Source organism: Sabethes cyaneus, chromosome 1 (assembly GCF_943734655.1).
Source record: "Sabethes cyaneus chromosome 1, idSabCyanKW18_F2, whole genome shotgun sequence".
Classification (NCBI taxonomy): Eukaryota; Metazoa; Arthropoda; class Insecta; order Diptera; family Culicidae; genus Sabethes; species Sabethes cyaneus.
The window spans coordinates 31,926,499-31,951,307 of NC_071353.1; the positions used below are offsets into that span (position 1 = coordinate 31,926,499).

The 24,809-nt window shown below is 41.6% G+C and overlaps 1 protein-coding gene across 4 annotated transcripts in view; it reads right to left on the minus strand.

Moving 5' to 3' along the window:
- The window catches only part of LOC128734312 (serine-rich adhesin for platelets), a 46,158-nt gene that overhangs the window by 11,187 nt on the left and 10,162 nt on the right, over positions 1-24,809 (minus strand). For all 4 annotated transcript variants that reach the window (XM_053828462.1, XM_053828445.1, XM_053828471.1 and 1 more), the window contains exons 3-6: positions 13,723-15,054; positions 8,585-9,246; positions 6,494-8,515; positions 5,014-6,430 (exon numbers count right to left, since the gene is read on the minus strand). In XM_053828462.1, the coding sequence (XP_053684437.1) occupies positions 5,014-6,430; positions 6,494-8,515; positions 8,585-9,246; positions 13,723-14,917 (5,296 nt within the window). In that variant the 5' untranslated portion in view covers positions 14,918-15,054. The remainder of the gene's footprint in view (positions 1-5,013; positions 6,431-6,493; positions 8,516-8,584; positions 9,247-13,722; positions 15,055-24,809) is intronic.

The window sequence follows — 24,809 nt, forward strand, 5'->3', positions numbered from 1 at the left end:
AACTACGTTTTAAGCCAGTTATAGTGCTAAAGGTGCTGTAGTTGGCTCCCCTATAGTTGGAATACGTAAGAATAAATTGTTCCGTGTTAAGCGAGGCCGAGCTGAGATGTCGATTCTCTCTAATATCCAAGGGCAGTCGATCCGGGACGTCAAAACATCTGATATAAAGACAGTATTGATTACATCCCGACGTGTTTGCAGAGAGTCCAGGTTAATTAGTCTGTTTGTAGCTTGGTAGTCTGATCGGGTCGTTCCATGGTAACCGTTGGAGCGCAAAGCGAATGAACCTCCGCTGTACTGTCTCGATTCGGGTGATGTCGTTTACGGGTACCATACGGTTGCGCAGTATTCAAGATTGGAATGAACAAACGTACAGTAGAGTGATTTCAAGCAGGATCATTGAAGTTTTTGGCGATACGCATGATGAACCCCAAAATCCTGCAGGCCTTGTCGACAACGAAAGAAACGTGTTATTTGTAAGTCAGTTGGGAGTCGAGTAGTACCCCGAGATCTTTGACGCAATCTACACGTCGTAAAGGTATGCTTAATAGTCGGTATTCGAAGATTATCGGATTCAACTTAACTTTCTCGAGAACGTTATCACTTCACATTTATCGGGGTTCAATATTACGATTGTTTTTACACCATTCGGCAAATATCGACAGCTGCTCCTGGAGTGCGAGAGTGTCAGACGAGTCATTGACTTTTGCGAACGCAAGCCGAGGACCTTTGAGTGTTATGTTGACGTCGTTAAAATAGATAAGGAAAACCAAAGGTCCGAGATGGCTAGCTTGCGGAATTCAAGAGAAAGCGATGAAAGCCTGCGAAATGGACCCGTCGACAGATACATTAATGAGACTACCGAAGCAGTGGCCCTCCAATGCCGAGTTTGTCCAGTTTAGTGATAGCTATTTAATGATTCAGCTTGTCAAAGGCAGCAGTGAGGTACGCGTAGATAACGTCTGTCTGAGAACAGTAGATTGGTGGTCGTTGAGCGCTTGGGCATGAATCCGTGTTGCTCATCGGCCATGTACTACTCGACGAACGAGGAAATTGGTACGAACACAACGAGCTCGAACAGTTTTGATAGTGCACATAAGGCGGAGATTTCTGTGTATTTGTCCACGTTTCTTTTATTACCTTTCTTATGAACTGGAAACATATAACGCGCATCTCCGTCGATTGAAACGTGCTAGATCCTCTGCTCTACGCGCATTTCAAAGATCACGCTGCCAAGCCACCAAGCGAAACTTTAACCGTGCCTGTAGTGATTTTCGAGCGTACAACCGTTCTTTGTATAAGCAGTATACTCTACGAATGCAAGGATACTTCCGCAGAAATCCGAAGAAATTTTGGTCATTTGTCAACTCTAAGAAAAACGAAGGCGGCCTACTTGTTGATCTGTTTCTGGACGATCGTAAAGCCATTGTTGCTCGCGATAAATGCAACCTCTTTGCTACTCACTTCAAGCAGGCTTTTAATCGTGCTCCTGCTTCCTCACGACAAATTGCTTATGCTGTTAGAAAGACACCTAACGAAGTCATCAACCTCAACGTCTTTCGTGTAACGGAGGAGATTGTGAAAACTGCCATCGAAAAATTAAAATATTCGTTAGTGGCCGGACCTGACGGAATTCCATCTTGTATCCTGAAAAAGTGTTCTACTGTACTCGTTAGACCTCTCTCACTGTTGTTCAATGCTTCAATTCAGCAGTGTAAGTTCCCTACTCTATGGAAAGAATCAGTAATGTTCCCTGTACACAAGAAGGGTGATAAGCGCAACGTACAAAACTATCGAGGGATTACATCGTTATGCTCAAGTTCTAAAGTTCTCGAGATAATCGTGAATGACGCTTTGTTCGCTAGCTGCCAACACTACATTTCCTCAGACCAGCATGGTTTTTTTTCCAAAACGTTCAGTTTCCACGAATCTCGTCGATTTCGTCTCGTTCTGCCTGCGAAACATGAATGAAGGGGTGCAAATTGATGCAGTGTATACGGACCTGAAAGCTGCGTTTGATCGGGTGGATCACGGCATCCTCCTTGCTAGGCTGGAGAAGCTGGGAGTTTCCGCACCGTTCTGCAAGTGGCTACGTTCGTACCTAACACACCGTAGGCTAAGTGTGAAGATCGGATCAGAGGTCTCCGACTCGTTCAACAACATCTCTGGCGTGCCACAGGGGAGCAACCTTGGACCCTTGCTCTTTTCTCTTTTTATAAACGAACTATCAGCTCTTCTGCCACCTGGCTGTCGATCGTTCTATGCTGACGATGTAAAAATCTTTAAAGCCATTAAAAGGGACTCCGACTGCATTGAACTGCAACGCCTTGTGGATAAATTTGAAGATTGGTGCTCGAATAACATGCTTACCGTCAGCATCTCAAAGTGCTTCGCCATCTCGTTTCATCGTAAAAATAAGCCCATAGCTTTTAGCTACACCATGGCAGGACATTTGTTACAACGCGTCTATCACATTCGTGATCTTGGTGTCGTCCTGGATAGCGCACTAACCTTCCGTATACACTACAACGACATTATCTCCAGAGCCAATAAGCAACTTGGATTTATTTTTAAAATCGCCAAGGAGTTCCGTGACCCGTACTGTTTTCGATCTTTGTACTATGCACTTGTAAGGTCTGTTTTGGAATTCGGATCAGTGATCTGGTGTCCATATCAACAAATTTGGATCACTAGAATCGAAGCAGTGCAGAAAAAATTTCTACGGTATGCTTTGCGCAGTCTTCCATGGCGCGATCCCAGAAACCTTCCGCCATATGAGGAACGCTGCCGTCTGCTTAACTTGGAGACTCTTGAAAGAAGACGTGCCAACGCTCAAGCCACGTTCCTGGCTAGATTGCTACTAGGAGATATTGACAGCCCCGCTCTTCTGAGCCAACTAAATCTGTATGCTCCTGAACGACCCCTCAGAACCAGGTATTTCCTGCACCTGCAGGGACGGAATGCAAACTACGGACTGTACGACCCTATCCGATTTATGGCAATGCGGTTTAACGAACTCTACGGTTGGTTCGATTTCAACATGACGCCTAATAATTTTCAACGACTCTCTCGTAGACGATAAATTTGTAATTGTACTATTGTATGTATTTACTGTCATATGTGTTTATATCATGAAGACCACCTTGTGTCCGATTTTTTTACAAATAAACAAATAAACAAATAAACAAACAAAAGCAAATGCATCATATAAGCGGATTTACAGGCAGAAGGAAATACACCTGAGCTAATCGATAAGATAAGCTAAATCGAAAAAATTGAAGGTATGCCGTCCGGTCCACCGGAGGACGGGCTTTTTACTTTCAAAACGGCTAGCCTAATCATAGTATCGTCAATAGTCAGGTTATTGAGAGAGTTACCAAGATTGGGAACGCTGTTTAATGCAGTCGATACTTATGTGTCAGACAGCCTTTCGTTGACAAAGACACTTGAGAATTTCCGTGAGAACAGTTGGCAAACCATATCCATAATAGTAGCAGTGTCGTTTCCAAGGAACATGGCTGGCGGAAGATCGTCGTCTTTTCGTTGAGCATTCACATATTTCCAGAATGACTTGGGGTTACGTTTTAATCTGCGCTGAACGTTGTTTAAGTATTTACGGAAGCAGTGACGACTGAATTTTTTGTAACGCCTACTGAGCGCCAGATAGTGGTTTCGTAGTGATTGGGTCTTGTACCTTGAGTACAGCTTTAAAGCAGCTTTTTTCGGATTTAAGGCGATACAGCGTAGCGTTTATCCAAGATAGATACGGTTCCGTGGCGATCGATAATGTAATTCAAAATATGCGAAAAGGACAAAACAGCAGCGTTAACGTCATTAGCATCCAGGGCTCCATCCCAGTCGATACACGTTAAAGTTCTTTGGATAAGGTTAGGTCATCGGCACGATTAAAATCATAGTACACGGAAAGTGGCGCATCAGACATCCTGGACGGTGTATGTTAGCGATTAGAAATTAGCAATGGAGGATGATGGAGGGCGTCCTTGACGAGAGGAGCCGGTGCCAGCGCACATTCTGGAGCAAGACTGCGAACGCTGGAGAAGCAAAGATCCATACAGCGGGTATTTTATTGATTTGTTGCAAAGTAGCTGTGCTATAGCAATCGAACTATTCGTGTGTAGTGTATTGAACGTGTTCAAAATCGATTCTCATTGAAAGACTTTGATGGAAACCAGCAAATCTACAACCGCAGCCCGATCGTTTTCGATTAGGGTAATCCAGGTATTTTTAACCCTATTAGCAGCTGTACATAATTTAGACACAACGAAATCAAATGGAGTGGCATTCGTGTCTGTAAATCCCAGATACCGTCAGTAAAAAATTTTCAGACGTGAAGTTTTGTTTTAAACAAAACTAGACGTTTATACTCGTGAAAGTATTTGCTTCATGGTATTTTACATGGTACTAAGAGGATAGGGGATGTATAAAACTGTAAATTAAACGTATCATTTGCGGGCATTCACCAAATCAGTATGAAAGATCTAAGTTAGAGCAATTCGTTAGACAGTTTTATGACGTCTTTCTGGTACGAAGTAGATAATGATGAAATTATTCCGCAAACTTCGAATCCACTGTCATTCAATATAGTGAAAAATCGAAGTATATTGAAACGCGATTATAAAGTGAGTGTCACAAACTTGATGGAATTATCTAATTGAACATCACACTTGTCTACTTGGACGAATAAATTGTTTTGGCAGAGGGATACACTAAGCCAATCAAAAGCGTTTTTCCAGTTTGCACGAAATTAACCAAGCCATACGCCATTACATCTAATAAGCTTTTTGTAGATTTGACGAAAAGCATTCGTCCAACCGCCAACAACCTACTTCATATATAAGAAGATCTGGAACGTTACAATCATTCGGTTGCCTAAAACCTTTCAATTAATTCTGATAAAATATCATATTCATATATATACATTAGCTAATAGTACAATCAATTTAACTGTTACGCGTGTTCCTAGAGTAATTCTTTGACCATCTTCCAACCCACCTTGCTTGTCCTTTTCCAAGCTTTGCACCGACGTCAGAGTACTCTCGTTGGAATTTTCGCTCGTTGGAGGTGCCAACCTAGTGCCGCCAACCTGCGAGGGCGAACATCCCGAAGATGTTGCCGATGACAAATCGTGCACGTCGTACAGCGATTCCTGTGAACTGATGCTCATCTCCAGACTGGACAGGCTATTGTTTTTCACTTTCAGTAGATTAACGTTTATCAAACTAGCGGTGTCCTTCGCAGGTGGATCGTCGCGTTGCCGTTGTTTTTGAACAAATTTGCAGTCCTCTGGTTGAGAACTAGGCGTTTTAAGTGGTGCCGTACTAATCGAACTCACCGTCAAAGAAGATGAAGAGGGTGAACTTACTACCAAATCGAAGCTTTCATCTGCTGAGCTGATAGAAACGTTGGGGAATTGTACATTATCGATTGAGCCAATGCTGCTGCTTATAGACGAACAGCAGCTATCGTCCATTGTAGAAGAATGTACGTTAGGGGAAACAGTGTTAATGTTTATTCCAGTACTACCACTCATAAATCGTTTCACTTCGAGATCTGGACTATCGACCGATGTCGTTGAAGTGAGAGAATCATTCAACGGATTGTTGCTGGTGGAAGGTATTCGTGTATGCCTCGATTTTGGTGTCGCTGGCGCTGTTGTGGTTGTGAACGGTATTGGGTGCTGCGGTATGTTCTGTTGCTGTGGTACCTGGTTGGGAGTCTGTTGTGCTAGCACCGTTGGCGATGGTATGTTAGCAACCGTCTGCGATGATGATGAACTAAACTTTGGCGAGTTGACGTATGACGACAGGGCAGGCGCAGAATTACTACCCATGGATGGCATTCGACCGATGCTACCGACTGCAAGCGGCGATGGCGACACAGATGATGACTTTTTCTGTGAATAGTTAGCAACACTCGATGATAGCGGTTCTTCAACGGTGACAACACGAAAACGGGAATTTGCAGCGAAAAACAGTGTCGGCGAGCTACCCGTTGATGATGGCGACGGTGAGGTAGATGTATTGTTATTAATACTTGTGAGACTGCTACTACTGCCGGCAGACTCGCCAACACGTGTCACCTGGAACCGATTGCGTGACGGACTCGGTACAGGGGATGCACTTGGTGATGGAATAGGACTTGGCAATGGAGAACGTAAGCGCCCACCGTTTTTCTTGCTTGGATCCAGCAGATGATGATGGTGCTTGTCGCTTCCTGTTGCGCTTGGCGGCGCCCGAATTGATGTACAGGTAAGCGAAATTTTGCGTGAGCCCAAGTGTGTGTCGCGAACACGTTTGATCGATGTACTGATTGGTTCTGTTTGCTCCGGTGGGTGTTTGTTGCGCTCACACTGAGCTCTGATATTGTTCAAAAAGCGAGAGTACTCCGAACCCACTTCTATTGAGTTTTCCTGAAAATAAAAAAAAATATAATAAATCGTGTTATAAAGCGTTCATTCCGTAATTTTAAATACCATTGCTCTCCGTGGCACGTCATCAAGATCGATTCTTGTCACTGTTTTATTCGACTTGAGAGCTTCGTTTAGATAATCCAATCCTGTTGCCAATATGTTGTTGTTTCTCAGATCGATCCACTGCAGTGTGGAATTACCACCAAACTCGATAACTTCCGCCATCGCTTTAGCACCATTATCGGACAGATGTGCTCCTTGTAAGCCCAAACTGGTTAGACTGGTGTTGGACTTAAGACTGTCCTTGATGTTTGCCACGAAATCATTGCACAACAGATTGCATCCAACGTTTAGAATTTCCAATGTGGAAGTGTTTTCAATTAAATCGGCAAAATTTTGAGACGAATTCCTGGTTATTTCATTGTTCCATAAAACCAGCACTTGCAACCCACATGCAGCGGCCAGGGATTGCTCCGTCTGTTGTGCTTCTTTATTAACACTCGAATGTTGCCTTTCGAGTGTACCGTTTCGTGCAGCAAACTTCGATTGCATGATCTTCAAGCTACTTTTCGAATCATTTGAGTCTACGGAGGTTTCACTGTTGAGGCTTTCCGAACTAAAAGACCGCTCTGTGGGGAAACTTGGTGGTTGACTGCTAGCCAAGAATGAATTATTAAAATCTGTTAAACATGCACTATCCAAGGAAGATGATAGTGGCTTATCTTGCATTTCGACTATTTTAAGTGGGATCGTTTCCATCTGCTTCGGTGCGCTCGTTACATTAACGTTTTCTTTCTCAGTGATTTCTGAGCTGTGCGCTGTAAGTACTTGGGTTTTGGTAATTTCAACCTCGCGCTCCTGTTCTGCTTTCTTCTTCGATTTTGATTCTAACAGCAGTTGCAGTTCATCTTTTTTCAATGGAACCCGTATTAATGATGCACCGTCATCGTTGTCACCCGCGTCAGATTTCCCATTCTCGGCTACGTCACCTTTACTCACCAGTTGCTTCACTTCTTCACTAGTACTTGCATTTATGCTTCTGTCAACTAAAAGATTCTCCTCTACAATTTTCAAACTTGAATCGTCGTCATAGTCTGCGTAAACTTCGGGTGTATCTTCATCCACAGGGTCTTCTATTTTAAGTAAATTTTGTTCAGCTGCAACAATTTCCACTTTTACATTGCTAATCTCCGATATACTTAACTCGGATTCGTTCGTAACACTGTCCTGTTTGGCGAGCTTTGCTTTCTTAGGTCCTTCAACCAGTTCGACGTCGGACATAAGCTCGACAGATTTGATATCTCCTTCATTGATAGGAACATTTTCTTTTCCACCACCACTATCGTTCACTTCATCAGTATTTTTTCCAGATAATGCAATCACGTCATGCTTTCTTTCTTGGTGTGAAACCTTCAAGGATGACGCAGTCCGCGTTTCTAAAAGATTTTCACTGAGCGCTTTTTTCTGCTCAGATTCTAAAACTGATGACTTTACATCGTTATTGCAATTATCACTATTCGTTTGTTCCACATCGCTAGAAACACTACTATTAATACCGCTATCATCGTTTGTACTATTTGCCATCTCCAGCTTCGTTAGCTCGGAGGCTGCATTTTCTGGTATGATGTGCGAGGGCGAAATAGGTGGTGTTTTCTTTTCTTGGGATTGCACAACCTGTGGTGGTGTCAATTTCGGCGACGTAAGGAATACATCTTCCGACGGAGTGCTCGCACACGGTAAGGCTGGCGTTGGTGGCGGAGTCATCGGAGTGGCATCCAGTAGAACTGCAGACGTAGTTTCGGTGGGCAAGCAACTATCTAACAAATTGGAAACTGGACCCGGTTGCAATTGTTGCTGTATCTGCTTTTTCCTCTGCCTTTCTTTGCGTTGGGTAGTTTTCTGCGTGACATGCTGAGGTGTTTTGCTGTACGAATTTGGGAAATAGCTTTTGTTACTGTTAATGCTGTTCAAACTACTCGAAAGATCTGCGATGCTGAATTCGGGTTTTGGCTTTGCTTCTTGCAGCGTTTTAAAATAGATTGACTGTTCGATGAGTGCGTTGACGATCAGTTCGACGCCATTATCCTAAAACGAACGAAATGGATATATAACGTAGGTATTATTACGAAACATTGCCCATTTAACGATACTCACGCCAATGTTGTTATTTGAGATGTCCAGCAGCTGAAGATAACGGTTTGATTGCAGTAAAGTTGCGATAGTTTTTGCATCCTCCCAAGTTAATTGATTATAAGCTAACGACAGTTCTCTTAACACTGTGTTTCCCTTAAGCACATTGCACAACATCATTAGTGGTCGTTGGGACAATTCACAATGTTCTAACTTAAGCGTATGAATTGCGGACGTATTGAGGGCTGTTGCTAGATCTTTGGCATAGTATTCAGAAATTCCTGGCCCTCGCGTGATAAGTACATTTAAAGCTTGACTTTTCTTCACCATATTCATGCAAGCAAGCCAACTCTTGTTGGTCATTGCCAGGTTGTCTGAAAAGTCCAGCTCGTTGGTCGCTTCGTAGTATTCGATCATATCGAACAGAACGCTTGCACTGGTATCGTCCAGTCCGGCATGCGACACGTTGATACATCGATATTGCACACGTTTGAACACTTCTTCCAGCGCTTCGCAGGAACCATGGGTGAGATTCTGATCCCTCAGCGACAGTAGTGGTACTCGTTGCTGTTGGCTGAGGTCGAGTTCTTTCAAGTGCTCAAGTACTACAGAGAGTGGTTCAGTACCGTGCCTACCGCAAGACTTCTTATAAAGCTCTATCAAATCAGGTACACCAATGACTGTCACTGAAAAGAGATTTCAAGTAAACACTTATTTATGAAATGAATCTTTAATCACCATACAAACTTTTGGTTATTAGATAAGTTCAGTTAGCAGAAGTCCATGTTGCGCATCTAATGCAACAAAACAACCCGAAATCCCAGTAACACCCGTAAAAGGTTTCATTGACAACATTGACAAGTTCCATTGAATAAATCAATCAATGTTTAGGAAATTAACAAGGATTTGGAGGAAACCGAGGAATAAATATAATCCGTTGAAATAGCTGAGAATCAGTAGAGGATTTTTTATATGATAGGTTTGGAAGAAAGTTTCATGAAATTTTGTGCAAGGGTATGCTTCATAGACTTATGAACGAAAACAATATTTAAAAAATTCGACGTATCCTATTTTACTAGAAATCTTCCGGGGATTTTTTTAATTTGTCGCGTAATCCCACTTGAAACTTTACAGAAAACCAGATCGAACGGTAATTACAGCCAGTAAACAACGGTAGATGTTTAGTTTCTGAAAATAGGTGCGTGAAGGTCAAAAAACATTATTTTACGACAGAAGCGGTTTTCTGCATAGACTTTGCTCCGCGTACCACTGGAAAACTATTATTAATGATATTTCTTGATCCCTTTCCCGTAGTCGGTTCCTTTTTCCCAGAAAATTCCCAGGGAAAGCCCAAGTTACTCGGACATCAGTTTTTTCAACAATTCCCTACTCATGAACCAAGCGGCGCCGTAGAAAAAAAAAACATTTTTATGAAAATGCAATGCAATACTTTCGCCAGTAGCAACTATAAACGCCATCGTGAAATTTTTATCACTAGAAGATTATATACAAAAAATATTTTTCAGCACAGGCCATCCTCATTGGCAAAGTATGTGCTTAAACAACAGCAGCGTATTGCACCATGAATTTTCACAACGTCGAAATAAGAGAAGAGATTTAAATAAGAATTCACACATTTGTAACCACTCTTGACATTTGTATGCACCGGCTAATTGTTAGAATTTGGGACATGGAACAGCTACCAGAGGAGCTTGCCGACGGAACCGAACCCGAACGACATCCCTTGCCCAGTAATGTAACGATCGACGGCGATGAGTTTGAGCTAGTAGACGAATTTGTCTACCTTGGCTCACTGGTAACGGCGGACACTGATACCAGCCGTGAAATTCGAAGGCGTTTTGTCAGCGGAAGTCGTCCTTCCTATGGGCTTTATAAGCAATTGCGGTCGAATAGAATATACTGTACCTCCATACAAAGTGTACTTTGAACAAGACGCTTATTAGACCGGTTGTTCTCTCTCTGGATGGCCGTACCATCGCTCAAACAATAAAAAACATTCTAGGGCCGGGTATTAAGGTTACTCAAAAGTTGCTGAGTCTCAATAAGAGAGATCTCAGCACGCTTATCGGTCTTGTGACACGACATTGTCCGAGTAAATTAAATATCATTTGCAACGATCTTACTGCAGAAATAATTTCCCTCATTTCATTACCAGGTTTGTGGATTTTGGAAAGCCCTTTATTCTGGGAAGAACAGGGTTAGAAATACGAAGATCAGAGGCGAATGCCAATTAGACAGTCTCCTTAAAAAAAAGAAGAAAAAAAGGAAATTTTTCCAGGTATCACCAATGATATTCTTGTGATCCTGGATAGTTCTATCCACACGTCTAATCATTTCGGCAACGGGATTAATCCTCTGTTGCCTGTATGAACCGTTATTAATTTTCTGGGGCATCTGATCGTCATAGTCAGTTTTGTCCATTATGAGTATGACGGTTTTATTACCTTTGTTCGCCTTTTAATAAAATACTGGGTTTTCTTTAAGTTTTTTGATAGTCTGCATATCAAACTTATTTTCATGACGAGGATGCGTCTTAAAAATTTCCGAAAAGGTTCATTCATTTGGTCAGTTGGAAGTTTGCAGCTAGTGGCCGCTGTTTCAATATCAATTATTGCCCGCGAAGAAGGTCTCACGTCGAGACCGAAATACGTATTTATCAATAAAACATAGTAGTAGAATTAAAGGATGTAAATAACGTTTGTGGATGTAAATAACGTCAGGTATTCTCCTAAGACGCACAAATAAACATTAGTTAACTTGATATTTGTCGCCTGTGAACGCCGAGAGCGAAACCTCGGAACGTTTGCTCTAAGTTGTGGAGCACTAATAGAACCTGAAATTAAATAAAAAAGAAAACTTTCCAATTAAATTCTACTATGGATATTTATTCGTGACAGATACGTATTTTGCCTACGACTTGCTGGTTTCATCAGCATCTGATTTTGAACTCGAAATTGTAAAGTTTTCCTTTTTATTTAATTTCAGGTTTTGTATTCTACTAAGACGCTCCACAAACTTCACTAAGAGGACGCAGACTGCAGTATCTCAAAAAGGGTCGATCAGGGTAACAAAGTTCATAAACCAAGTAATTCCTAATTGGCACCTGTCTCGCTCCAGCTACCAGCTACAGGCCTATTATTTGCTCGAAGTTATATGTAAGCTTAAAGCGTACAGTAAAAGAAATAAATGGGACATACCACAATAGTTGAAAATACTGGACGCAGTGGTAAGAGTACCGAACAGAAGAGAAGAAATTATACCGAAAATTACGTATGCTTCGTTAATATGGGCCCAAAAACAGAGAAAGCTGATGCTGATTTAAAGCTTGCAAAACTTCCAACGACTTGCATGAATTGCAATAACCGGAGCAATGCGCAGTACTCCATCGAAAGCACTAGAGACAATTCTCAATTTGCTGCCTTTGCATGAATTCGTATAATTGGAAGCGGAAAAATGTGCGCTGAGGCTTTAAAAATTTAGGAATGTTTAATTTGATGGTCCTTTTGGTAATTCAGAACCACTTAAAAATAGCGGGATTGAAACTGTGGAAATATTCACAGTGAACCCGTCGTCTAAAAAGCTCAACCTAAAGTAAAACTAAGTTCAACCTGAGTGAAAAAAAAACAAACGTTCTGACAGCCATTTGATTGGAACAAAGCTGAACCTAGGTTGGATCTAAGCAAATACAAAAATACTATTAGTCAATCTGTACTGGGTTCCTGAACACTGTGGCATTGAACGCAATAAAATAGCGGACGCCTTAGTTAAGGAATTTATTGGTCCGGAGCTTTCTTGCGGAATATCAAGCTGCACAATAAAAATGGAATTAAGATGCTGGGAAGAACAAAAAGTGATAGCCAATTGGATAGCAGTCAGGGGATGCAACCACTCAAAAAGATTTAGAACTTCAAACGCAAAAACTACTAAAAAGCTAATAAGATAAGAGATCTCTTTGTACATACTCTGGCCTAGTAATTGGCCACTGTGCATGTAGATATCATTTTAAAAACACTGGTCGGCTTGATAATCATATCTGTTTGCTTTTGTAATTTAAAAAGTGAAACTTCTGAACTTCTGCTATGCAGTTGTGGTGCGTTATATCACGAGCAGAAGTAAATTTTTCAATAAGGGTTTATCTCCCGGTGAGATTTGGTCTGCTAATCCTGGGAAGATTAGTGGTTTCATGACGACACCCCACCAGCCATATATACGTTTGCCATACGGACGGTTATCATACGTACGATTGCCATACAGACGATTGCCATAATGTATGTTTGCCATAATAGACGGGAGCCATACAGACGAATGCCATAATGTATGTTTGCCATAATGGACGAGAGCCATAATGTACGTTTGCCATAATTCATATTTTTGGTATGGAGGCCCAGAACTACACTTCGACCAGTTCCAAGCTTAAAGGACCAGCGCGACCAAGTCGTAAGAGGCCTAATTGATTCAGTTCAAAAAAAGCGGCTTTGCTTTGTGATTTCTTCCGACGGCAGGTCACCGGCGAACACTTGCCGTTGTCTGCGGCCGGCTCGCCCTGAATTATCTAGGAAACGTTGAATGTATGGATTATGGCAAACGTATATTATGGCTCCCGTCCTTTATGGCATTCGTCTATATGGCATTCGTACGTATGGCAACCGTCCGTATGGCTATCGTATTTATTGCTCTCGTCCGGTCACCAAAATATTGCTTTTCCTGACATTAGTCTGTGCTCCTAAAGTAGTGATAATGTTCCTCTAATAGTGGAAAATTTGCCTATAATAGAAAGATTTTTTTACCGCCCTTAGTAACGCTTGCAGTGAGCATGGCAGCAGGTGGATAACAACGTAGGTTTGTTAACAGGCTATGGTTTGTTACGAATTTCTTAAATTATTGCACCGTATTGGTCTACTCAAAAGGAATTTGTAAGTTTTGCTCCAACATCCTAAATTTTAACTATGTACCTTAGATAAAACTGTTAACAAACACATATTTAACAATAGAAAATTGATATTCTATCGAAATCATTCTAAAATCCGACAAAATCATGAAATGTTTCGAGTTTCCACTATTACTGGTACACCCACAATCACTGGTACATCTACCATCTAGTAGTCAAAACAATATTGAAAGGAATATTAAGATTTACATACCACAGGCCCACGGATCGATCGGTTCCAGGTAGCCGGTGACGAGTTGCGTATCTTGCGGGAACGATACCCGTCGTCGTTCGATTTCGGCGCCAAGATTGCCGGATTTGCGCTTTTTCAGATTACTATGCAATTGCGGTGATGACGACGTCGATGGTCGGCTGTTACGCGTAAGTATAGATTGGACAGTATCCGGACATTTGGGATTCGGCTCTCGGTCGGCAGCTTTGTCAGTTTTCGAAACGCTTTCCGGCACTGTCCCGTGAAAAGTCACATCTTTCATCTCGTTCAATATTTCCGCTTGAACTTGTGTCGAAGGTGGTGTACTTGACGCTATCGTTTGTTGATCCACTGCCAGCGGAGAAACGGAAGGTGAAGATGAGGTTGAAGATGAGGACGTTGGCGATGTGCTCGAAGTGGAAGGTGAGGATGAAAATGTTGATGATGTAGCTGACGAGAATAGCGATGTAGCAGTGGAGGGAAAGATTTGTACTATCTCTATTGGTGCATTGCTCTGCTCTTCCTTTTCTTTGTTTATGGCAGCACGTTCCGGCGTGCTGGTCACCACCGTAACTATTGGCGATGATAAAAGGACACTTTCGACTACACTCTGCTGTTGGCCTGTTGCTTGTTGTTCACTGTTACCTGTTACGTTGCTATTGTTATTCAATAGATTATTGCTACTGGAAACATTCAAGGCGCCTTCGGTGCTGCTGGTAGCCACAGATTCGTCGAATTCTTCGGATGAGGACGGAGTTGAAAGCGATGATGAGTTTTGAAACGGTACGTGGTGTCGTGATTGTTGCTTTGATTGTTGATCACTAGCAACCTGCACTGCCACCGGCGCTAGTAGAAATTGCTGCTGAGGAGGCAGATCTTCAACTAATGCCACTGTACTGGCTTCTGATGTATCTGTTGAAGCTGCGTGAACACCTATAGCCATCGTGTTCGGGGATGTTTCATTCCCAATGCTCACTTCCGGATGCGGTTCAACATCGTCACCCGCACCGGTGCTGCTCGTTCGAGACGACGTTAATGGTGATGATGACGACGATGAAGGCGAAACTTCGACCAGAGTGGATTCCTCCTCTTCTTCCGTACCGGTCGGTGGCGAAATAGGCGACACAGATGTTGCTGTTGTTGTTGTTGTTGTTGTTGATGATGTTGCTTCGGATGCGCTGCCCGAATTAATGTTCATTTTTTGATTGATGTGTATGTATTCTGGGCCTATCTCAACTTTCAAGTTTTGCTTTGCTCATTCACTTTGTCTGTTGCCTGGCTGTCTTCGAGGTTGGCGTGCGTACGCTGTGCTCTCGCGCACTGCTTGTGTTTTGCCTGTTAATTATAGAAACCAGAAACAGATAAAAATAACAAAAAGTCAATCATATGGGCTACAAAGTTTGCTTTGATTTGCATTCATAACAAGATTTCTGAGCGTACTGTGTTCCTAAGGTTGACAAATTTTTGTAGGCGATATTAACGATGTCATGTCTCATGATTATTTAACAAATTATAATTAATATCATTTTAATGTTAAAGCAAAACTATCGATTACCTAAAAAATCTGGTAAGTTATAGGTGACACAAATGTAAAAATACTTATATTTCACATTCGCGGGCCCCCATAACTTCTTTATACTTTTACCTATCCCTATACATTGCAGCTAGAATGAAAAAATGACCAGTTTTGTCGACTAAGGGATCAGTGTTATACGTTTCATTTCAAATCTGTACGCAAAAATTAAAAAAAGTATTTTTTTCCCGAACCGCTTACCGATTTGAAGTATCTCAATACCAAAGTCTTAGAGGGATACCTGTGGGTATTTTCGGCCTATTAAGCAGTAACCTGAACAAGATTCATGAATTTGGTTGAACTATATGTATTCTAGGCAAGATTTTCATTTTGGTCAAATTAAAACGCGGGGCAAACAAATGAAACAGAAATTTCTGCACTACTCAAGAACTAATTAAGCAAATGGAACCGAATTTGGCATACGAGGGTTTTCGGTGGCAGAATTTTCTTCTATGGTGATTCGAAACCCCTATCCTCTCTGGAAGGAGGAGGGAAGAAATAACCGAGAAATAACCGAACTCGAAAAATTTTGGACTCTTCCATACAATATTAGTCAATAACAATACCACCAAAAACCAGCGATAGTAATACTATACACGTTTCAAGGCGAGACAGCCATAGACCGTTAAGCGTAGCTACTAATACCCCCTCCCCCTCACCTCCTCCCTTTCCGCTCTTTCTCCTCCTTCACAAAAAAATTTTCATTTCTTTCCTCTACCGTCCCTTCAATTGTAGAAAGAACCATCGTTTCAAAAAAATACTAGCTTTATTTATTTTCCTAGGTCTCGTGAGCTGTTTTACTTTCCTTCAGTTGGGTCCGAACGAGCGACAGCGAGGTTTCCCGTGAAAAGGTCAAGTTTCGATAACGGAATGTAGCACCTAGGCTTTGCTTTTTTATCTGCCGTAGCAATGGGGGGAGTTGTTTTCTACTTTATTGCGAGGATAAGTTGAAAATTTGTGCATAAAACTATCCATGGTTTCATAGTTGACGTAATTTTCAAAATGAATCATCAAAGGTTGAGCACAGAGACTTGCAAAATTCCACTCCATATCGTGACAAAGGTTGTCTGAGATTTATAATTTATGCACGGGACAGTTTACTTTGTGACATTACGAAGTTTACCGGGTCAGCTGGTTAACTATAAAGCTGATTTTAGGCATACTGCTGGGGCTCATCGCCTACCAAATATCTATTTGAAGAAACCTGAAAAATTGCGATGAGCAAACAGCACCACCCAAGGGCCTATTCGGTGCTTTGCTGTACTTCAACAGCATTCCAAGAGGGCGTCAGACGGTTGAGGTGTTGCTGTTTTGGTTGAAACACTACTCTGAACCTGAGTTTGTACACTATAAGGGCATTTTGAGTAGTTTCCACCAAGTTTTAGTTCAGTCGAATCTATTCAAATTTAAAAGTGTAGAACTGGAAAAATAATTTCGACCGAAAACCGTTTTTTTTTGTTTTACATAAGTGACCTATTCACACAGCAAAGCAAAGACTTCTTTGTTGACAGACTTCACAGCCAGCTATTGGAGCACAGGACAATTATAGGGCTAGTACAACAATCCTACTGACACTATCTAGCAGCACCGCCTTGACGAGATTCGAACATACGGCAACTGACTTGTTAGACCAGTATCGTACCCCGAAACGCACTGGCCGGTTTCTTACAGACCTCGCTTAAATTTTTTGTAGGGAGAGCACAAATTGCGATTCTGAACTCACCCATGTGATTTCGGTCGCCATTTCTGTTGAAAATATTATACAAACTGCTTGCTTTGCTTCAACATAAGTCATTCAAACGTCATTCATAGAAGATTCATAGTTTTAAAAAAGGCAAAAAGGAATATAAATGGAAGGAAGGGCTTGAAAGGGAGACGTTCGATTGAAGGAAAAATTGCATTGAAAATGCTCGAATCAAAATTAATTAGCATGTTAAATGTGGATGGAGATAAACGTGGAATTGATGGAATTTTCATAGCATTTTTTGTCAAAACAATTGTTCAAAGAAAAAATAATTATAGACAGAGTGTTATGATTAACCTGAACAAATAACAAGAACAGATGAAAGGTTTACGATACCTCAAAAAAGCTCAGAGATACCCGATTTTTTCCAGATTACATTTTTTCACGTTTTAGTATTTCGATTTAGAGATTTGTTTTAACGAACAACGAACATCAAACCTTCGATTAAAGTGTTTCTATAAAATCATGTGAACTCATCTAGCCATTACTAAAGTTGTAATGCAGATGTTTCAGCCAGCGAAACCAAAAAAACTGCATCATGTGATCAGGTGATTCTCCCACGTTCGATTTCTGAGTACACATGGGTCGTCTGCTTCGAAAATCGCATGTGGAAACTTCGTTGAATCATGTCGCACCGTACCGTCGCGTAAAACAAAAAGCAAAACAACACACGTCTGCCTCCCATTAAGTCATTAGTTGAGCCGGTATTGCAACCGGTTATGCGCTCATAAATAAAGCTAGACTAATGCGGCATCACTTCCATTGGCGACTGGTAGAGGATTATTGTTACTCTTTTATAAACATCGGAAACACATACATTTGCGAGCATCTTGAGACAGACAAAAATAAACAATGTAATCTTTGCAAATGTAAACAGAGGTAGTGAAGCGTGTGCTCGAAAATGAATCCGGATCAGACCTTTGTTAAGAATTAATATATCGGACACGTACATATTTTATGGATCAATCACATTTAACCGTAACACATGTTGCACTTCAAATAGAAGCAGGATAACAAACATGTTGATAGATCCACCAAAGCCTGTCGAGCTTACGATAAAAGATGAAAGTCAGGGAATCTATAGAAGCCCCATAAACGCCATCTCTATAATAATTGACCTTCTGGTAATTGAACCCTCGATGATTTCTACATCTTCCCTTAAAAATTCAGGTCCGTTCTGCAAACTACAAAAATTCAAGTCCATTCTGCAAACTCTTCTTAAATAGGATGGCAAATAGTCGTTTGTTTTGGAAATCTCCCAACTCAATGTTACCAATGGTCATCGCGAGCGAAGCTGTGATAGTTGATGGCTAAAAATAATATCCGTGACGCAGTCAGAGACTACACCTCCAACTTCCTAAAGGGTGGTCCACATCAAATTGCATCACGGAAGAAACGCTGTAGAAAATTACTCAATGGGTATTTTCTCTTGAAAATTTGGGTAGAAGTAGTTTAGAGTGTATTGTTTATACTGCACAGGTATACCTCGATAGTACGTACACCTTTGCTTCGTTTAGCGTACGTATTACCGAAATGTATGTACTATCGAATCACAATTTTAGGCCTTGAAGCATTGTTATATTATGCTTAATATTTCAAGAAATTTGCAAATTTGCTTACACTATTGAATAAATATATATTTTGGTGGTATTGATTTAATATAGCAGTTAATTTTTATTTTTTTTAAATCAATTTTGCCCTTGTAAAGCTTGGAATGAAACAAATAAAGTGTTGCTGGAAAATGTACGTACTATCGACGCGAAATGAATACGTACTATCGAGGCAATATGTAGGGGATTGTCCCCTGTTGTGAAACGGCTCCGGTTGTGAAACACCCATCATTTTTGACGTGTTTATTAAGCTAGCACTACCAAATTACTATCAACGGCTCGTCTCATTGTACTCTACCTTTCGAGCAAACAACAATCGAAATACAGCTTGTAGAATTTTTTGTAGGAAATGTGTTCGAAAAACATGCCCGAAAAAGTTTTTTAGAATATTTTGGGGCTAATTTTTTTGTCTATCGAATAAAATAGAAAAAAGCAGTAAAATGCATATAACCTTAGTTTTGGACCTCTATTTCATTACACAGACAAATTTTAAGTGAAACAATTTACTCAAAAAATATTACATAAATTCTTACAAACTCGTCGTTCGCCCCGGTTGTGAAACAGTGAAGTTCTCCGGTTATGAAAAGTTCAGAAACACGATTATTCAATACTTTAATGATCACAAAGATTTTAACCACACTTTGCAGGCACATGAGAGCCAAATCCGCATATTTGAGATCCTGAGATATTTGAGAACTTCCTGTTTTTACATACATTGATTACAGTTTAGATTTAGATGATTAAATTAAGATACTGATAAATTACTTTGCATTTAAAATGTTTTCCGTTAATAAATCAATGTAATATTTTATTTTCATTTCATATTTCATTATTTTCTTATTTATTTTTATTTTCTTTCATGGATTTTTCGAAGTGTTTCACAACCGGGGACACTTTGTTTTTTGGTAAAAAAATTCTGTCTCCCAATTTCGCTTTGAAACTTTTTTGTTTCAATCAAAAAATATATGCTGTGTTTAGCAAAAACATACGTAAGTCTACAATCTGTCAAATGCTTTAAAAAAATTTGGAATTAAATAATCCGTTCAAAAGCAATGGCCAAAAAACAAAACCTGTTTCATAACCGGGGACATTCCCCTACGTATTATGGAGGGTACGTACTATCGAGGGTACGTACTAACGAGGGTACGTATTATCGAGGTATACCTGTATTTTTATCGCGGTCAGTTTTTCTAAAATTGAAGAAAATGACGTCACACGTTATTTTGCGCAAACATTTGGAAAATTCTTAACTCTCTCATTATGGATGATAAGACTAACGCCAAGGTGGACTTCCGGCAGCTTAAGGGGTTACTGTACTTCACCACCTAGCACAAGTTTGATATTCCGGAGGAAGCAAGGATGAAGAAACTTTCAAAGTTTGCCAAGAAATGCATGATTTGGCAAGTGATCTGCTCATGTAGCAAACAGAGTGCGCCGTTCGTGAATACTGTAAACTACTTCAATGAGTGTCTACAGAACCGTCTGTTTTCTCCGTTGAAGCAACACAATAGCCCTACCATCTTCTGGCCGGATCTAGCGTCGTGCCACTATTCAAAGGATGTCATGGAGTGGTACGAAGGCAATAGGGTTACTTTCGTACCCAAGGACATGAATCTCCCCAACACACCGGAACTAAGGCCATATGAAAAATACTGGCCTATTATGAAGCAGGCACTACGGAAGCATCCTAAGGAGGTCAAATGTGAGGAAGACATGAAGAAAAAGTGGATTTCCGTACAGAAGAAGCTGCAGCGAGATGTTACACAAAGCTTTTCGAGTGGAGTTAAGCGTAAGGTGCGAGCATACGGTTATGGTATTGAAGCTGAATGAAATAAATATGCCAAAAGCTTACTAATGGGCTATATTTTATTGACTGAAAGTTTGAAAAGGATCGGCCCGTTAGGTAATTTTCTACAGCGTTTCTTCCGTGATGCAATTTGATGTGAGAGACCACCGTGAGCACCGGGTACTAGAGCACAGGACAATTACTGAGCTAGTGCAACGATACGGGGCTAGTCCTACTGACTGTAGCAAAACCACCTAACCGAGATTCGTATGTTCGAATCAAAAACGATTGGCTTGTTAGACCAGCACGAAAAACTGAACGTCAAGAAGTTTTGTAAGTATTTGCTTAGAACTTGTTTGTGAAAATGAATCAAAGTTCAATATTTTAGATCGAAAAGTAACGAGCACGAAAAAATCACATAACTAAACCCATGCGGGAATACTATATACATGTTGAATATTATCACAAGCTTTTAAATACCTATAAACGAAAAAACATCGGTAATTTTATTCACAGACTAATAGCGTTTTTATTTTTTAGTTAGGGTTAGTTTTAACCCGATCACTGAATAAAAAAATTATTTCCGGGAGAATAAACAAACGTTTTCGGGTTGTCAGTGTATTGATAATAGCGGGGTTGAAACGGCAAAAATACTAAGGGCGAGCTCGTCGTCTAAAAAGTTCAACCAAAAACGAAACTAGGTTCAACCAGAGTGAATAAACAAACGTTTTGACAGCCGTTCGATTGGAACTAGGGCGAACCTAGGTTGGATCTAAGCAAAACAAAAAACGTTATAAAATGGTTGACCATGTTCCCTCGATCGCTACCGCATAGGTATTTTAAGTACGTCCTTCCGTGGGTTATAGAGCAATTCAGATAGAGACCGAATGAGGTATTTGAATAAAAAATAAACACAATTTGAACAAGAAAACAAGAAACGAGTCTTCGATAAACACCTCAATGACACATAAGGAGGCGAAACGGGAGTTAACCTAGGGCTAGGAGTGCCAGCACCTGATCTTCAATAAGTCAAACGAGAAATCGGGTTGCTGAAGGCCAACAAAGCGTCCAGCAAGGACCACCTCCCAGCAGAGCTCTATAAACTTGGCCAACAATCGCTGGCTCTATATTGGGCTATTTCTTAAATTTGAGAGGAGGAGAAGCTACTGGAGGAATGGATGGAAGGAGTGAAGTGTCCTATCTACAAAAAGGGTGATCGTCTTGACTACTGCAACTATCGCGGCATAACACTGCCAAACGTCACCTACAAGGTACACGCTTAAAAAAATTAACTCTCGAATGAATAAGATTAACTCAGAAATGAGTGAGTTTCAACTCAAAAATGAGTAAAATCCGACTCACTTTAACAAAAAGTGGAACAGCCGAAAAATTAGAGTAATTTGGCAATTTCTCAATTCGGAGTAGTTTAGGCCGACCTCATAACTGAGTTATAATTAATAATAATTTGTGTAAGAACTGCTCAGTTTTGGGTGAAATGGCACTCATTTTTGAGTAAATATTGCTCTTTTTTGAGTAAATATTGCTTAATAATGAGCTTTTGCGTCGAACTCATAAAAGAAGTAAGTTTTACTCAAAATAGTGTGTAAAAAATACACATGTTTTGAGCTGTTCCACTTTTTGTGAAAGTGGGTCAAATTGTTTAAGCGTGTATTTTATCAGATCTTGTTTTTTTGGGAATTACCAGGCGGGCTTCATGAGGGTTCGCGCTACTGTGGACCAAATGTTTACCATCCGACAGATCTTGCAGAAATCATCACGCATCACATCTGTATTGACTTCAACGCAGCATATGATGCAGTTGAACGAGACCACCTATGGCATATAATCACGAACACGGTTTTGCGGAAAAATTGACGTGACTGAGCTATATTGCAACGAGTAATGTGCTTCGTGCGCATGTTGGGGACACTCTCGAGTCCTTTCGAGACGCGTCGAGGGTTGAGACAAGAGAGGCACGATTTTCACCAAAAGTAGTCAACTCCTATTCTTCGTAGATGACTTTGATATTATAATCGGGAACTTTGCGACGGCGGACTAAATAAATGAAAGGAGGAAGCTCAAACGAAACAAACGCGCGCCTCCGCCTAGGGCCTATTTTGCCCTTCACAAAGCGTTGCGATCAAGAAGCATACGCCGCCGTACGAAGTTGACGATGTACATAGGCCTTTGTAGGTTTAATTAGGCCTTCGCAGGTTTAATTTACATTTGTAAGGGACATCCTCGCAGTTGGGAGAGTTACCGAACTCCATCCAGGCAAGGATGGCTACACACGAGTCGTCTCTGTAAAGACTGCAACCGGAGTATTCAAGCGTTCCATAGCCAAACGAGCAATTGTTCCCTTTGATGACAGCGACATGTACAGAGGATGTGACCGAGATTTCTATCGCCGGCGGGAGGATGTTGAGTCATATAAACAAAACTGGAAACACGCCGTAAATTTGAAAATTTCTTTATTGCGTTTCTACCCACACTGTTATAACTTGCTCTTTCCTGTTTTCTAAGAATAAAGACAATCAAACGATACAATTCACACGTTTATTACTCGCTACACCCTCATTAATAACTAGCTGTAACCCGCGAGCGTCGCCTCGCGTTTAATTGAGAGCAAATCGGAGGTACACTATGTAACGTTAACGCAATGTAACTCAATGAGGTGCAACTACTTTTTCTCGTCTTGAATGTAATCTAGCATGATTGGTTTGAGTCTTTGCTTAATGTGGGTGATTATTACCACGAAAATATATGGCTTTTATATATAGATTCCTTAATGGACTTGACGCTGTGACGCTGCGCACAGGAAATATACGCTGCCGTGTTTGAGCGGAAGGTGCTGCGGACGATTTGGAGAAGTACAAACTGAAAGCACAGAGTGTCGAAGGCATATGAGTTACAATCTACAAGTAGTGGTTGGAGAGATTCTCATCATACATCTGGCGAAAGTCAACAGGCTACACGTCGTAAGGATGCCGGACGATAGTGCAACGAAACGGTTCCCTTTAATTCATCAACCCCACCACGACCACGATCAAGCACGACCGGTACCAGGGACAGTGGGGCTCAACGTGCAAATTGGCTCGACCAATACAAAGGTGACTTCCGACAAATCTGAGAAATTGGCGGCGAGTGGCCAAGATGGAATTGAAAGGAAACGATTGCTCGAAACAATACGCGCCACCCGGCTCTATGCTGCAGACAACAGTGACGACGACGACGACGACGACGGAGTCCCAACACCACACCACGAACCAGACCCAGATGTGGTCGCAGGAGCTTCTGCTATTCTGAGCAAACACCACTGATCTCATCTTAGCCCACGGAATTGCGCAGCGCGGCACGTTATCATAAAGACCTTGGTTTCAAGTACAGTTAGCCTCAGACAGACATTGACTCGTACTTGAGAACAAATGGACCCGGACTAAAGTTAAAATACATTGCATTATTAAATGTATCGAGTAGCAAAAATCATACCGGAAATTCCCAGATCTCTGGTAGGTTTTTTTTGTATTCTTTATGCAGGGAGAAAATCTTTATAGACAGCACCTTCACGGTGCCGAATAGGATTCACCTGGTGCCAACATGCGCCTACCTACTAAAAACTATCCTGCTGTCCGTTCCTGAACCCCTCTCGGCACTACCGTTAGGTTTTACTTCAGGAGGGAGGACGCGCCTAAGCACTCCGACTCAACCGTTGCGTGTGTAGGTTCACACAACACCCTTGTCACTTCATACCGCCACCACCCTTCACCTAGGGCCTGGGCTGCCCAATCAGCCCATTACTGACCCTAGCTAAGCTATGCCAGGCCCTGTCGTTGCAAATGTTCTAGCCGTTGCAACTTCGTTATCACCACCGTTGCCGCCCTATCGACGGCAACCCATGCGCGCTGCTCAGCGCACATTCTCTGCACTACGTTGTCGGCGTTGGTGTCTTCCCCAACGATCGCCTGCATCACCCGCCGAGTGGTCGTGAAACGCGGGCAGTGAAACATCACATGCTCCGCCGTTTCCTCGGCAATGTTGGCAAGCAACGTTGGGCTGCAGAAGGTGATGTCGATGATCGATTGTTGTACCCCCCTACAAAAGGTACTGACGGATCCCACGTTAGCCAGACTTACATCCAGCTTGGACAGAGCTTCCAGCAAGCTTTGTCCCCTAGGGGTAGTGCACCTGCTACCCCATTCGACAGCCCAAGCATTGAAGTCTCCTACAGATGCAGACGCCATCGACCACAACAATCACGAACCCTTCTTGGTTGGACGAGACCCTCTCCTGGATCGGGTATCTACCCATCACGGCAATCGCTGCCCTCTGACCCTTGTCGATTACCTAGTTTGCGCCGTCCCAGGGGACACGGCAGGG